At 57.2% G+C, this 14202-nt stretch overlaps 1 protein-coding gene across 2 annotated transcripts; it reads left to right on the forward strand.

Annotated features, from left to right (window-relative positions):
- The first annotated feature begins 5238 nt into the window (after nt 1–5238).
- On the forward strand, nt 5239–13525 carry Bik (BCL2 interacting killer). Of its 2 annotated transcripts, XM_090358286.1 has the most exons (5): nt 5239–5251; nt 11297–11453; nt 12440–12538; nt 12976–13093; nt 13316–13525. In XM_090358286.1, exons 2-5 carry the CDS (start codon nt 11302–11304, stop codon nt 13403–13405), a joined length of 459 nt encoding a protein of 152 aa, XP_090214412.1. In that variant the 5' UTR covers nt 5239–5251; nt 11297–11301; the 3' UTR covers nt 13406–13525. The 2 variants fall into 2 exon arrangements, with proteins under 2 accessions (XP_090214412.1, XP_090214422.1); XM_090358296.1 differs by lacking the exon at nt 5239–5251 and having other exon boundaries at nt 11156–11453.
- Nucleotides 13526–14202: the final 677 nt, after the last annotated feature.

Genomic DNA, 14202 nt, shown 5'->3' on the forward strand with positions numbered 1-14202 from the left:
CCTCCCCTTCCCTGGTTCAAATAAACATGTATGCAGCGTTCCCGATAACCAAGTCCGATGCAGTGACAACGTGAGATGAGCAGAGAAGTGACACAGTGCATCCAGAACCACAACCATACAAGGTGAAGCTCGTTCCATGTAGTCTCCTCCTAGCCTCTATGACCTTAAGCACAGAGGGTGGGGGTGTCTTTGTTCTGTTCTTGCCGGGCCTGGGGACTGAACTCAGCCTGAGCCAAGGCCAGAGCTCTACCAGCTGAGCCTCAGCACCACTCCTGGCTTTTGTAAGCATGTGGTACCAAGGAATCAAACCGGGGTCCTCGTGCATGCTAGGCAAGCACTCGACCAGTAGGCCAAGCTCCCAGCCCCCTTCTCAACTTCTTTTCTTCATCTTTCCCTCCCTTCTCTGCCTGCCCTCCCTCCCTCTTTTCCTTCCTTCTCCCTGTTTGTGCAATAACAAATAGGAGTTCGAGGGTAAAGTGTTCTCCACTACATGTGAGGCCCCGTGTTTAATCCACAATGCAAATTAATGGCAGTAAGTGAGCGTGGTGATGACACCCTGTCATCTAGAAGACGACACAGAATGATCAGTTGAGCTCAGGAGTTTGCAGCCAGCTTGGGTAATCCTGACTCAAATCCTCAAATATTATCAGAAAAACATTTACTTTTCTTCTGTGGTTACAGTGCTGGCTAGGCTGACCCTCTACCACTTGAGCCACACCTCTCAGCCCTTTCACTTTAGTTACCTTTCCAATAGGATCCCATGCATGTTGCCCGGTGCCCGCTTTGTGCTGAGATCTTTCTACCTCCATCTCCCATGTTGGGCGATTACAGCATAAGGTAAGGATCTTGCCTGCCATCAACAAGATCCTGGGCGTTGAGCCTCGCTTAGCACTGCAAAAGCAAGACCTGACAACCAAGCATGGGGCTCTCTGCCTGCCATCTCAGCACAGAGACAGGTGGACAATCGGTGCCTGGTAAGAGGCAGCCCCTGGATTTGAATCTAGATCACCAGATCATTCCCATCCCTGCCTCCCTGGTCCTCTGGAGGAACGAGTGGTGGCTTTCTAGGTTAAGTTCTGTACTTGGTATCCCTTGCTTCCTAAACTCTCCCCACTGTACTATCCCAGCCATTTTGGGAGGTCTTGCACCCCCAGCCAAAGAGTCACCAGCACTCAGCGAACCGAGCTAGGAGTCAGTTTAACAGCCACGCGGTGGCTGCTCTCACCTTTGGTCTGATAGCAGTCTCAGCCTTCAGTGGGGCTGAGCTTTTAAAGGTAAACCACACGCAGGTGGTCATCACTGTATGATGTCACCTTTAGATGCCCACAGTCAATAACCACAAGGATGAAACCACACGCAGGTGGTCGAGCAGGTTAAGCATTTTTACAAAAACAAAAACAATTTGGCAGCCAAGCCTGCCAGCTTATTACACCCACCAGGGCTCAGTCCCCCACCATTTGCTTTTAGCTCCCTCTAGTGGGACTGGCACTAATATGAAGTCAAACTGCCTGCTCTGCAGCTATAAGGTCCTGGGAAGTTCCTCTGAAGCTCTAACTTCTAGGGTCGTAATCTCAGACGGAGAAGGGGCACCAGAGTGCCATGAACTTTGACCAAGCGTAAAGGTGCCATGACGGGTGCTGGGGCTGGTCCCTCGGGACTGCGCTCTGAAAACACTGAGTGCCTGCTCTACGAGGGAGCCAGGGAGGGGGGCCAGCAGGCAGTAAATGCAGAAAGCACTCACATGTATCAAACAGAAGCCCCAGGATGCCACCAGTTTCTGGGCCCTTTTGCCTGCCACTGGCTGCTCCATTCATTCTTTTATACCTAAGTTTCCCTTCTTGCTATCCTTTCTAGGCTGGGCCAGGTGTAGCTCTGCCCCACCATCCTGCTCCTTACCTAAGGAATCCTCCTTACCTGCAAGGGCAGCAAAAGAGGGCCAGCCAGATGCCATAGGATCACCCAAGGAGCGTCTTCACCACCTGTCCTCAGTTTCCTCCCCTGTACATGGGAACAACAAAGCTTCCATCATAATAAGGTTGGGAGCGGGGTAGAAAGGTAATTCAGGGCCAGGAGTGTGGTATGGTGGTAGAGTGCTTACCTACCATGCATGAAGCCCTGGGTCCGATTCCTTGGTATCACATACACAGAAAGAGCCAAAAGTAGTGCCGTGGGCTCAAGTGGTAGAGTGCTAGCCTTGAGAATGCCCAAGAAGAGTGCTCAGGCCCTGAGTTCAAGCCCCAGGACTGGCAGAAAGCAAGCAAGCAAGCAAGCAAGCAAGAAAGAAAGGTAATTCACTCTTTGTGGTAGGGTCTCTGTAGAGAATCCATTGTGGTGGCTGCACGAAAGCCAATCTGGTCACCAGCCCAGCCTTCTTGGAGCTGAGAGAGCGGGAAGCCTGGCCAAAGGGGCCTTCCCAGCATGGCTGGCCACAGAGGAGTGTGGACAGCCCTGGCCACCATCCCGGAGAGCCAGGGTGGGAGCCAACTTTGAGCCACCTGAGCCTCTGTTATTGTTCTGGGAGAGTTTGTTATCAGCCTGATAAGGTGGGCTGTCAAAGGGCTGTTATTTATGGACACTGAAGGACAATCCCCAGGACTGAGGCTCCTTCCTGCCCTCCACTCCACTGGCCTGGTGTCTCCTGCCAGACCTGATTAGAGCGATGACCTGGGACCTTCAGTGTGGTCCTGGCAGGGGAAGCAGCGGCCACTGCTGGCATGGGATGTGCAGCGCCAGGGTCTCTGGGATGCTGCAGCTGCGGATAGCATAGAGCTGGGATTCCTGGAATTGTGTGACAGCGCAGAGGCCTGCTCTCTATTCTCCTGACAGCCGTCAGATTAGGTTATTTCAGTCCTTCCCTCCTTCTGGTTCTGGCCAGGCGTGTGTCTGCTTTGAATTGCCATGTTTCTGCCAAGTAGCCCAGTGGTCATCTACTGTGCAATGCGTTAGGGCTGGTTTCAGTTATAATATAGTTGCCACCAGGGACTTCTCCTCGAGCATCAGGAGCTGACAAGGTCCCCCTGGGAACTATAAATCTGCACCTTGCTTAAAATCCTGTCTTGGCTATTTCGAGACGATGACTGTTCCATTGTGTTTTATTCGATGTTAGTATTAAATTTTAATTTACACCCCCCCAAAAGTTTTCAGGTCAGTGGATGTTTACATACGTGTATACCCTGGGCTGCAATACATCTCACCTCTAGAAATTTCCCATGGGCTCATGCTCTTGGTGCACATGCTTGCGCTCTACCACTTAGGCCAAGCCTCCACTTCAGGCTTTTTGGTGGTTAATCTGAGGTAAGAGTCTCAGGGATTTCCTGCTTGGGCTAACGTTGAAACTTGATTCTTAGATCTGTCTCCAGAGCAGCAAGTTTGTAGCCACCAGCGCCCAGCTCAGTCCCAGTTTTCTTACTTCTAACAGTAAGGTTTGCCTGGAACTGGAGGTGTGACTTAAGTGGTAAAGCTGCAGCTGAGAGCAAGAAAGACAAGCGAGAGCATGAGAACCTAGGTTCGAGCCCCAGTGCTGGTACAAAATAAAAGGTTGGCTTTGAGATTCACACAGACTGGTGGGCACTGGATTCAGAGTCCAGACCAGGCTGCCTGGCAGAGGCAGGGCAGAGCTGTGTGGCTCCTGCACTGTCAGACCCTATGGAGAGTCTAGGCTTCTCAGAGATACTAGAGAGCTTTTTCCAGAAAGGCTGAGAGGCTGGGCCTGTCAAAAAGGGCTAGCTGAAGCCAGGCCCTCGAGGCTCACACCTGTAATCCTAGCTGCTTCCGAGCCTGATCTGAGGATGGCAGCTCAGAGCTAGCTTGTGCAGAAAAGTTCATGAAACGCTCATTGCAATGAACCACCAACAAGACACTTGTGGAGCTGTGGCTCAAGGAGTAGACCAGCCTTGAGCCAAAAAGCTGAAGTCCCTGAGTTTGAGTTCCAGTTCTGGCACATAAAATGAAAAAAGTCTTATGGAAACAGAAATAGGCCCTGATCACAACAGGGAGGGGTCTGCTGAGGGCCTGGAGGCCACTGGAGCTGACCCCAGGAAGAAAGGGGACATGCACAGGGAATGTGGTCACACCAGGGCTGGCTCCACAGCGAGGACAGCCCAGCAGATCTCTGCAGAGGTCAAGACACCGAGTCCAGGTTTGCGGACAGGGCACGGGCTGGAGGGGAGGGCATGTGGACCTGTTGTAAAGACTGGGGAGTCGGAGTACTCCAGCCCACGGGATTCCCTGTGAGGCTTCTGGGGGTCGTGGAGCCCTGGGCTGGGGGCACATAGCCACCCCACCCATATTATTCTGTAATACTGTCGTTTGTGTGTGGTTGGGAGGCTCAATCTGAGCCAGCCTTTACTCAGCTGGTTTGTCTCCCTCTCCTTTCCTTCCTCCTTCCCTCCCCTCCTTTCCCTGAGTCTCCCATGGTGTCCAGGCTTGGGTGAACCACTGGGTACAAGCAATTCTTCTGCTTCTGCCTCTCAGGTAGCTGAGACTCCAAGGCGTGCCCCCCCCCCCCCCCCCCCCCCCGTTCCTGGCCTCCATTTTCCTCCTTTTCCATCTGATCATCTGGAACTCCTTCAAAGTAAATATTTTTACCCACCCTGCCCCTTCTGTGCCCTATCTATCCCCACCCTGGTCTCCTTCCTGCATCCCTTCTGGTAATGCTTGTTGAATGACCACTGAAAAGCACTTGGTTGTGCACGCACAGGCCTTTCTGGCCCTGGAGACAGAGTCTCGTGGCTCCCCTTCCCGGAGCCCCCTCCCCTGCCAGATGTGCTGGGGATGGCACCGACGACGGACCGTGCGACCCGACCCGGGACGTCAGCCATATGCTGGGCTTGCCAGCGCCCGGGGGAGCTGGGACTCGGTTCTGGCGGGAGAGTCCCGGCTCTGGCTTAGCAAACCCGACCTTCCTGAGCCCGCGGGGGCGGGAGGGCGGCCCCAAGCGGGGGACCGCGGCGCTCGGCGGGCTCCCGGGGAGGGCGGCCGCCGGCTGTGCTCCGGGAGCTCGAGCGCGGGCTCTGCGCCCTCCGGGCCGGGCGGGGCGGGAACCGGGCGGCCGGGGCTCCGCGTCCGAGCTGGGTGGGGCCGGGGCGGAGAAGGGGCGGGGCAGGGACCGGGCGGCCGGGGCTCCGCGTCCGAGCTGGGCGGGGCCGGGGCGGGACCGGGCGGGGCGGGGTCACCTATCAGGTCCCGGCCGCCCCGCGGCCCGCACCGCCCCGCCGGCCGCCGCACTCCGCCCGCCCGGCGCTGCCTGGAGGTAAGCGGGCGCCCGCGCGATCCTGGCCGGGCGTCGGGGGGAAGTTGGGGACCCGTGTCCGCGCCCCCCAGGCCGCCACGCGTCCCCGGCGGGCCACCCCCTCCTGGCCGGACCCCGGCTCCCCAGCGCGGAGGTCCGGGCTCCCGGCGCGCCCCGACCCGGCTCTGGTCTGGATCGGTGACCACGGAGCGTCCGCGCCCGAGGAAAATGGCGCCGGGCTCCTGCCCCGTCCCCGGGGTCGGCCCCTGTCCCCGGCTCTGCCCCTGTCCCCGGGTCATCGCCTGTCCCCGGGTCATCACCTGTCCCCGGCTCGGCACCTGTCTCCTGGTCATCGCCTGTCTCCGGCTCAGCGCCTGTCCTCGGGGTCAGCCCCTGTCCCCGGGTCATCACCTGTCCCCGGCTCAGCGCCTGTCCTCGGGGTCAGCCCCTGTCCCCGGGTCATCACCTGTCCCCGGCTCAGCGCCTGTCCTCGGGGTCAGCCCCTGTCCCCGGGTCGGCGCCCGGACCCGCCCTCCCCGAGGCCTCGCCAGCCCCGCAGCCCCCTCCCAGCGGGTTGGGAAGCGTTCCCTGCCATGGTCCGGTGAGATGCGTCCCTGGCTGGCCCGGGTGCGCCCGGCTGGCCGTGGCTTTCCCTTCTGTCCACTTCATTTGGGCGTGCCTCTGGGGTAGGTGCTCAGAGGGTGGCTCCTGGTGAGGAGGGGTGCTGTTTTCTAAGTGCTTTTCAGAGCGTCTGGACGCCTGGATCCCGGGGCGCTTTGCTGAGCGTGTGTGCGCCAGGGCCCCGCTCCCCTTCCAGGACTGGGACTCCCATCTGGGCCGTCTGTTTTCTCTTCTTTCCTCCCTCTTTCTTTCCTTCTTTCCTTTTAGAGCCAGGGTCTGGCTGTGGAGTCCAGGACAGCCTCTTAAACTCAGCTGTCCTCTTGCTTCAGCCTCCCGAGTGCTGCTGGGTCTTGGCTCGTTTTCGGCTGTTAATAACACAATATCCCGAGAGGCCAAAGTTACTAAGAAAAGAGGTGTATGTAGGCTTGGAGTTCAGGAAGGGCCCACGGGAGCCATCACCAATGCCCTGTGACAAGGAACATAGAATGTCCTGCCTGCCGGCGTGTCCCACCTGGACTCTCCTGATGAAGTCCTCTCATGTCAGTCTTAGAGCCCCTTCACGTGAACACACACAGCCATGTGCACACCGCACCTTCATCTTCTCATCACGGAGCCGATTCTGACTCGCTGCAGCTTCTCTGTAGCTTTGCTAATGTTGGGTTTTCTTTTGTTTTTTCAATGTTAGTTTTTTTGTGCTGGCTCAGCAGGTACTCTGTCACCAGCCTCTAATTTTAGGGTTTGTGTGTGTTAGTACCAGCACTTGAACTCAGGACCTCGGTGCTAACTCTTAGCTTTTTTTTTTGTCTTGTCTTGTTTTGTTTTGTTTTGTTTGTGCTTGTTTGGGGCTTAGACTCAAGGCCTGAGCACTGTCCTTGGGTTTTCTCAAGGCTAGAGCTCTACCACTTGAGCCTCAGCACCACTTCTGGCTTTTTCTATGTATGTGGTACGGAGGAATCGAACCTAGGGCTTCCAGCATTCTAGGCAAACATGCTAACACTAGGCCCCACTCCCGGCTCAAGTTTTAGCTTTTTTTTTTTTTTAATGGGTGGTGGAGCTTGAACAGCCTGGGCGCTGTCCCTGAGCTCTTCAGCTCAAGGCTACCACCCTACTCCTTGAGCCACAGCGCCACTTCCAGTTTTCTGGTGGTTAATTGGAGATAAGATTCTAATGGACGGGGCCGGGAGTTTGGCCTAGTGGTTAAGGTGCTTGCCTAGCATGCATGAGGACCCGGGTTCGATTCCTCGGTACCACATACATAGAAAAAAGTCGGAAGTGGTGCTGAGGCTCAAGTGGTAGAGCTCTAGCCTTGAGAAAGTCCAAGGACAGTGCTCAGGCCCTGAGCTCAAGCCCAGGACTGGCAAAAAAAAAAAAAAAAAAAAGATTTTCATGGACTTCTTAGTGCCTGGGCTGGCTTTGAACCGTGATCCTCAGATCTCAGCCTCCTGAGTAGCTAGGATCACAGGCGTGAGCCACCACACCAGGCTCTGAAATGACTATTGAAGGAAGTGGGGGGAAGCTGGGCACTGGGAACTCATGCCTGCAATCCAGGGTACTCAGGAGACAGATGTGAGGTCATGGGTGGAAGCTAGCCAGGGCAGGAAAGCCCATAAGACATTTTTCTTCATTTAACCACCAAAAAGCTGAAGTGGAGCTGTGGTGTAGAGCACTACCTTGAGCAAAAAGATTCAGGAATAGCACCTAGGTTCTGAGTTCAAGACCCAGGATTGGTACCAAAAAATAAAAAGGAAAGGTGGGGAGGGATCACCACGTGATAATCGTCGTATCCTAGCTGCTTAGGAGGTGCTATAGGAAAATGTGTTGTATTCACTGAGCTACAAACAAACCAGAGAAGAGCATAGTAGAGGAACCCGCAGCCACCCCCAGTGGTTTCTGGCTTTGCCTGTAGCAGACTTGGGGATCCGGAGAGAGTCTGTTTTTTCCTCCCTGCTCAGAACAATCCAACAGTTGGAAGGAAGTGCTGAGGGCTGAGGCTCCGTGGCTGGCGGCCACCAGGAAACCAGCAGTGGTCTGACCTGGACAGGCCTGCTGCTCCCTCCCCATCCCGTTGTCCTGCTGGGGGCCGGCCTGGCTGAAGTGCTCCTGAGTTCCTCATTGGCCTGAGGGCTGAGCAGGAGAGGGCAGGCAAGGTGGCAGGGCACTGGCAGGAACAGAGAGGGCAGCTGATTTGCCTAGTGTCAATATTAGGATGTGACAATACAAAACACCCGCGGGCAGCTAACCTGCCCAGCAAACCTGTTTTTCTGGAGATGGAGAAACCCCCAATCTGATGCAAGCACACGATGCCAAGGAGTCAGGCCCGGGCGGGCACCAGGGAGGGGCCCTGGAGTGGGGCCTGTAAGCCTGTGTGTGTGTGTGTGTATGTGTGTGTGTGTGTGTGTGAGCGCATGTGCCGGGGCACAAGCATGTGAGTATGCATGTGTGCATGCCTGTATGCGCCCGCATGTGCTGGTCCTGAGGCTGGAACCCAGGACCTTGGTGGTGTCCTTTAGACTTCCCCTGCCCCCTGCTCAAGGCTAGCGCTGTACCACTTGAACCATACCTCTACTTGTGGCTTTTTACTGGTTAATTGAAGAGTCTCAAGAGCTTTCCTTCCCTGGCTGGTTTTGACCCTCAGTCCTCACATCTCAGCCTCTGGAGTAGCTGGGGTTATAGGCTGGAACCACTAGGGACTAGCAGGCATGTTTTGAATGTGGAGCTGTGTTATCCCATGGAATGCTGGGAGGAGCCCTGACACAGAGGGAGGTGGGCACTGCCCTCCCTCACCTGCTCCTCCCCCATGATGTCATGTATTGTGGTGGGGTCTTTGTGGATTTGAGGGTTAGGGTAGCTGGTACCGTGGGGAGGCACCACTCCCCAAACCAAACCCAAGCACTCAGTCAGCGAAATGCAATGAGAGGTAGAGGCCTCTGTACCCACATTTGAGTGGGGGTTCAAAGCAAGGGGGAGCTGCAGGTGGGGAGCACATACACGGGGGCCCAGACAACTGAGAGGCCGGGCGGGCCCGTCACCAACCCTATCTCTGCTGCCTGGGGCTGAATGCACCCCTGTCAACCCGTGGGCTTGACTGGGTAAGGCTGCACAGGGCCTTTTGTGATAGCTGGTGGTTTTTACACAGGGGGTGTGGGGGGGCACAGTATCCCCACCCCACCCCGGGCTTCCAGCACCGCCTCCTGCTTTGGAGGTCCGGCCCCCAGCTACTGAATTGTCTGCGCAGTGATTTGCATGACGGGCTGTCTTCAGTGACGGCTGTCTTCCTCATGTTCTTTTCGCCTATCAAGCTGCATTGCTAGGTGAGAGTATTTGATATTGTTGGTGGTGGCTTGGTGGCATAGCCTCCTGAAGCCTGGGTAATGGGGCAAATGCCCTTCTTGGAGAGTTTTGGCCTGGGGGATGCAAAGGCAAAGGAATACTGCCTCCTGGAGCACAGGGCTCAGAGCAGGCAGCCTGTGTGAGTCACACAGCCTGAAGCTGAGCAGTAATGGGAGTCTCTGGTCACCTGAGGGGCAGCTCTGCCTGTGCCCGGGCTCAGCCACAGACTCAGGAATTTGAATTTCTACCTTTTTTTTGTGCCAGTCCTGGGGCTTGAACTCAGGGCCTGAGCTGTCTTTGGGCTTTTTCAAGGCTAGAGCTGTACTACTTGAGCCACAGCACCGTTTACAGTTTTTTTTCCCTATGAATGTGGTACCGAGGAATTGAACCCACGTCTTTGTGCCTGCTAGGCAAGCACTCTACTATTAGGCCAAACTCCCAGCCCTCCGTTTTTCCTTTTTTTTTTGGAGGGGGGCCTGGGTCATGGGGCTTGAACTCTGAGCCTGGGCACTGTCCCTGAGCTCTTCAGCTCAAGGCAACACCCTACCCCTGGGCGTGATTTTACTGGTTTAAGACCTTCCAGGGAGTTTCCTGCCAGGGCTGGCTTTAAACTGCAGTCCTCAGTCTCAGCCTCCTGAGGAGCGAGGGTCACAGCCGGTGATGCCAGCTGGGCTGAGTTCTTGGCGGCAGCAGGGATGAGCAGTCTGCTGTGTGCCTGGACAGTGCCCAGAGGCCTGGCACATTCAACTGAGTTAAAGGAAGCGTGCGTATCTGGGTGTGGCTGGAAAAGGACCCAGAATTGGGCAGGAGGCAGCAGGGCCCTCCAGGAGTTCTGGTGGGGAGCCACACACATGAGATGGCGTTTACCCGCAAAGCTCAGGCCTCGTAGGGCAGGACTGGGTGAGCCCTGGTGACAGGTGGCCAGTTTGGGAGCACCATGAAGCAGGCTCCACCCCACGCGCTCTGCAGAGGGGCAGCGCCTGGGTGAAGGGGGTGTGTCCAGCCTTCAGTGGGGTGGAGCCCCACTAGCTGTGCCCTGGACAGGGTGCCTTGGCCTTCCAGTTCAGGGCCAGTATCTCTGTGGGGAAAGCTGGGAAAGCTTTGCCTGCAGGTGTGCTGGGCAGGTGGCGGCCCCTCCCCTCTCCAACTGCACTGAGCTCGGGTTCTGCCCGCAGGCCAAGGTGTTGCCTGACAGGTGCCAGTGTCGGTGCCCGCCTGGGTCCTTTGTGGCTATGGGGGGCTGTGTTTACGCAGGTCCTGAGGGGGGTGGGTGGGGGGCGCTGGGCCTGGGTGGGGAACAGATGGGAAGCCCCCCTTTCTCTTGGGAAAATGAAGCAGCCACCTCTTTGTGAAGAGAAATTTCACACACTTCCCTGCTCTAATTCTGGGTAGAACAATGCTGTCTCTATTTGTCTCCAAGCCTAGAGCCACACACCCCATCCCCTCACCCCTACCCCAGCCCTCCGCCCTGTCCATGATGTCACCACCAGAGGGGAGCGCGTGGCTCACATGGCCCGGGAGTCAATCCCCACACACCTGGGGTCCCAGTTCCTACTGCGCATGCCTTGTCCTTACATTTCTAGTCACTGCACACACGTGCACGGTGCTCTACCACTTGAGCCACAGATCCAGTTCCAGCTTTTTGCTTGTTAATTGGAGATAAGGGTCTCATAAACTGCCCTGCACGAGTTGTCTTTGAACTCTGATCCTCTTATCTAGGCTTCCTCAGTAGCTAGGAATAAAGAGGTGAGTCACTGGTGCTTGGCAGTCCCACACCTGGAGATAGATGAGTCTCACAGACCTTTCTGCCTGGGCTGGCTTTGGACCCCCGTCCTCAGATCTCAGCCTCCTGATGGCTGGGATGGCAGGCGTGAGTTCTTGTTGCTGTTCTGGGAAGAGGAGCTGTGTGTATCTCTATGGTCGCAGGAGGAGCCAAGGCAGGAGATGGAGGCCGGAGGAAGGCTGAATGACTTGTCCTGAGGCTGCTTCTGAGGCCTCCCAATCCCCCGTCAACTCCAAAGACTCAACGTGCCCAAATACATGTTGTGGGACCTTGTGTTTGGAGCCCCTGCCCCCATTGCCTAGGTCCCGTTACACTCTGCCTCTCTCCCCCAGAGCAGATGTCGGAGGCCAGGTGTGTCACCAGGGAACTCTTCATCAAGACTCTCCTGTACGAGCAGATGCCCGGACCTCGGCCGGCAGCGGGGCTCCTCCCGATCACTGAGCCTGTGGGGGAAGAGGTCTGGGACCCCATGGACTGCCTCGAGGGCAGGTAGGGCCCGAAGGCCACTGGCCAGGCCTCTGGGTGAAGTAGGGACCATCTGCAGGTGTCGCTGCCATGCCCAAGCATGCGGCCTTGGGCCTTCCCAACCTCAAGACCTCCCAGCAGGGGGCGCTGCTGCCCCCTTGCATGTGGAGGACTCCAGCTGCTCTGCCTCCCTGCTCCCCACACACACCCACAGTTGGAAGAGAGGAGCCAGACCCGCTGTGTATGGCTGGGTCTTCTGTCCCCAGCTCACAGCAGGGGTCTGGACATTTCCTTTCTGCTTTGGGGGTCTGTTGTCACTGAGGTCCTCCGTGCAGGGATGATTGGTGCTTGGTGCTGTGTCCTCTCCTCCTCTGCTCCATTTCTGGCTGTGGAGGGAGAGCCTAGGGGCAGTGCCTTCCTGAGCCCCCAGGCCTGACCCCCACCTGCCTGCTGGGCAGCCCTCTCCCCCCAGCAGAACAAGCAACGCGGGACAGGCTGGGCTGGAGCCCCTCTGCGGGGGATTTGAGTAAGCAAACCCTAGGCCCCTTGGGACAGGGCCAAGCCAGGTGGACAGGATCCTCTAAGAATGGAGGACCAGGGGACAGGTTTCAGAGCCCCCTCTCTAGAGGACTGTAGAGTGAGATCCAGCCTCAGCACTGGAGGGGCCCCAGAGCAACCCCAAGCTTCCAATGTCCGACTCTCACCGAGACACGCCCCAGGGGCTCTCAGACACCCAGTTCCTCTGGGGCTGTGGTTAGCTTGGTGCCAGGCATTGACGAGAGGCCAGGCTCCTGACACAGTGCCTGCTAGCCTGCAGCCTGCCCTGCAAGGAACTGGCCTGTGCCCAGTCCCCAGTGGACAGAAGAGGCAGACTTGCTGCTAGCCCCATGATCTCAATGCCCCTGGCTCTGTGGGTCTCCCTAGCCTCGGGACCATGGCCCCCTGACCTCCCTGTGTCCTCTCCAGCCTGGGGACTGAGGCCCCCTGACCTCCCTGTGTCCTCCCCACAGTAGCCGCGTGGCCCTGTGGCTGGTGTGCATTGGGGATGAAATGGACCAGCGTCTTCGAAGTCCTCGCCTGGCCCAGCTGCCAGGAATGGCCTTACGCAGGTGACCATCCATGCCCTGCCTGCCAGAGCTTCTCTGCCTGGGGAGGAGGGGCCCCTGACATTCTGCCCTGGCCTTGGCAGTAGGTCCAGGCCTCCCTGTTCTTCCTCATGTGCTGATGGCATCTCTCCAAAGGGCCTTGACAGCGAAGTTGGAGGGCATTCCAGCCTCTGCCCTGGGGGCTGTGCCCAGCTAACTTCTCTAGGGGGCTAGCATGAACAGCAACTGGATATGGATGGGTGGTACTGGGATAGGGGTGGTTGTGGTTGTGCAGGGCGCTGGTGAGTGCGGAACTGGCCAGGACCAGACCAGAATGCATTTAGGACCCAGATCTCCTGTGGTGACAGCTCTGGGCGGAGGCAGTGTGGGGAGGGTCGGCGAGGGAAGACAGCCTGGCACCTGCTCCCACAGTAACAGCCTTGCCCCTCCACGCCTTGCAGCATGGCTCTGGTCTACAGCCAGATGGGCCTCAGGGGAGTGCTGGGACGCGTCGTCTGCGGGGTCAGCCACCTGAGGGACCATATCCGGGCCTGGACACTCCCTATCCCCCGCCTCTGGGTAAGTCCCACCCTTCCCTATCCTCTGTGTCACCTGTGTCCCTGTCTGTCCAGTGCTGGTGGCTCTGGGAGTGGGAGTCTGGGTGGAGAGTGAGCATACAGCTGAGGGGCCCTCAGCCCTTCTGCTCCTCTGGTCAGACAAGGGCACCTCCCCGGCTCTCCTCCAGGCTCTCCCAGTCCCCACCCTAGCGCCTGAGCCTCCGCCCCTGCTCTTGGTCCGCAGGTGTCCCCTGACCAGGCCTGCAGGCAGGGGCTGCCCACAGTGCTGCTGGCCCTGCTGCTCCGAGGAGCCCTGTGCCTGATGCTCCAGTGAGGCGGGCGGGGCGAGGCTGGTCCCCGCCCCCTGGCCACCAAGGTCACTGCGCCAGGAGGTGGCCGGCTCCGCCTCCTTTTATTCTTTCCAACGTGATGTTTTCTGATAATCACTTTTTTTTTTTTTTTGCCAGTCCTGGGCTTGAGCTCAGGGCCTGAGCACTGTCCTTGGACTTTCTCAAGGCTAGAGCTCTACCACTTGAGCCTCAGCACCACTTCCGGCTTTTTTCTATGTATGTGGTACCGAGGAATCGAACCCGGGTCTTCATGCATGCTAGGCAAGCACTTTAACCACTAGGCCAAACTCCTGGCCTCACTTTTTAAAATATTTAATCTCAGCATAGTGCTGGGCCACTGCTGAGATTTCCTATTTTTTTTTTTTAAGATAAATGAATTCATTTTACCTCTGGGGCGTCACTGGCTGGCAGCCCCTCCCACAGGCTGGCTGGGCCACTCTCCTGACCCATCACTGGAGGTGCTGTCCTCCGTGACAGGTGCTGTGCGCCTGGGGAAAGTGCAGGTCACACCCTGTGCCCAGCAGAAAGTCTACTGGACTAGATTTCTAAGGGAGATTTCAATAAACTGTGTTTCCAGTCTGTCTCCCGTGCTCTCGGGTCTGCGATGCAGGCAGAGGGGATGGTGGGCTGGGACAGTTTTGGTTTTTGTTGGTCGTGTGACTTGAATTCTGGGCCTGGGCGCTGTCCCTGAGCTCTTCAGCTCAGTCTACCGCCCTACCCCTACCACAGCACCACTTCCAGTTTTCTGGTGGTTAACTGGAGGTAAGAGTCTCACAGACTT

This window comes from Megascapheus bottae, chromosome 2, assembly GCF_031878675.1.
Source record: "Megascapheus bottae isolate mThoBot1 chromosome 2, mThoBot2.hap1, whole genome shotgun sequence".
In the NCBI taxonomy this organism is placed as follows: domain Eukaryota; kingdom Metazoa; phylum Chordata; class Mammalia; order Rodentia; family Geomyidae; genus Megascapheus; species Megascapheus bottae.

Coding starts and splice junctions, on each gene's coding strand:
- Bik (XM_090358286.1), top strand. CDS start 11,302: ATGTCGGAGGCCAGGTGTGTCACCAGGGAACTCTTCATCAAGACTCTC. Junction 11,454..12,439: donor ATGGACTGCCTCGAGGGCAG/GTAGGGCCCGAA, acceptor TCCTCCCCACAG/TAGCCGCGTGGCCCTGTGGC. Junction 12,539..12,975: donor CCAGGAATGGCCTTACGCAG/GTGACCATCCAT, acceptor CACGCCTTGCAG/CATGGCTCTGGTCTACAGCC.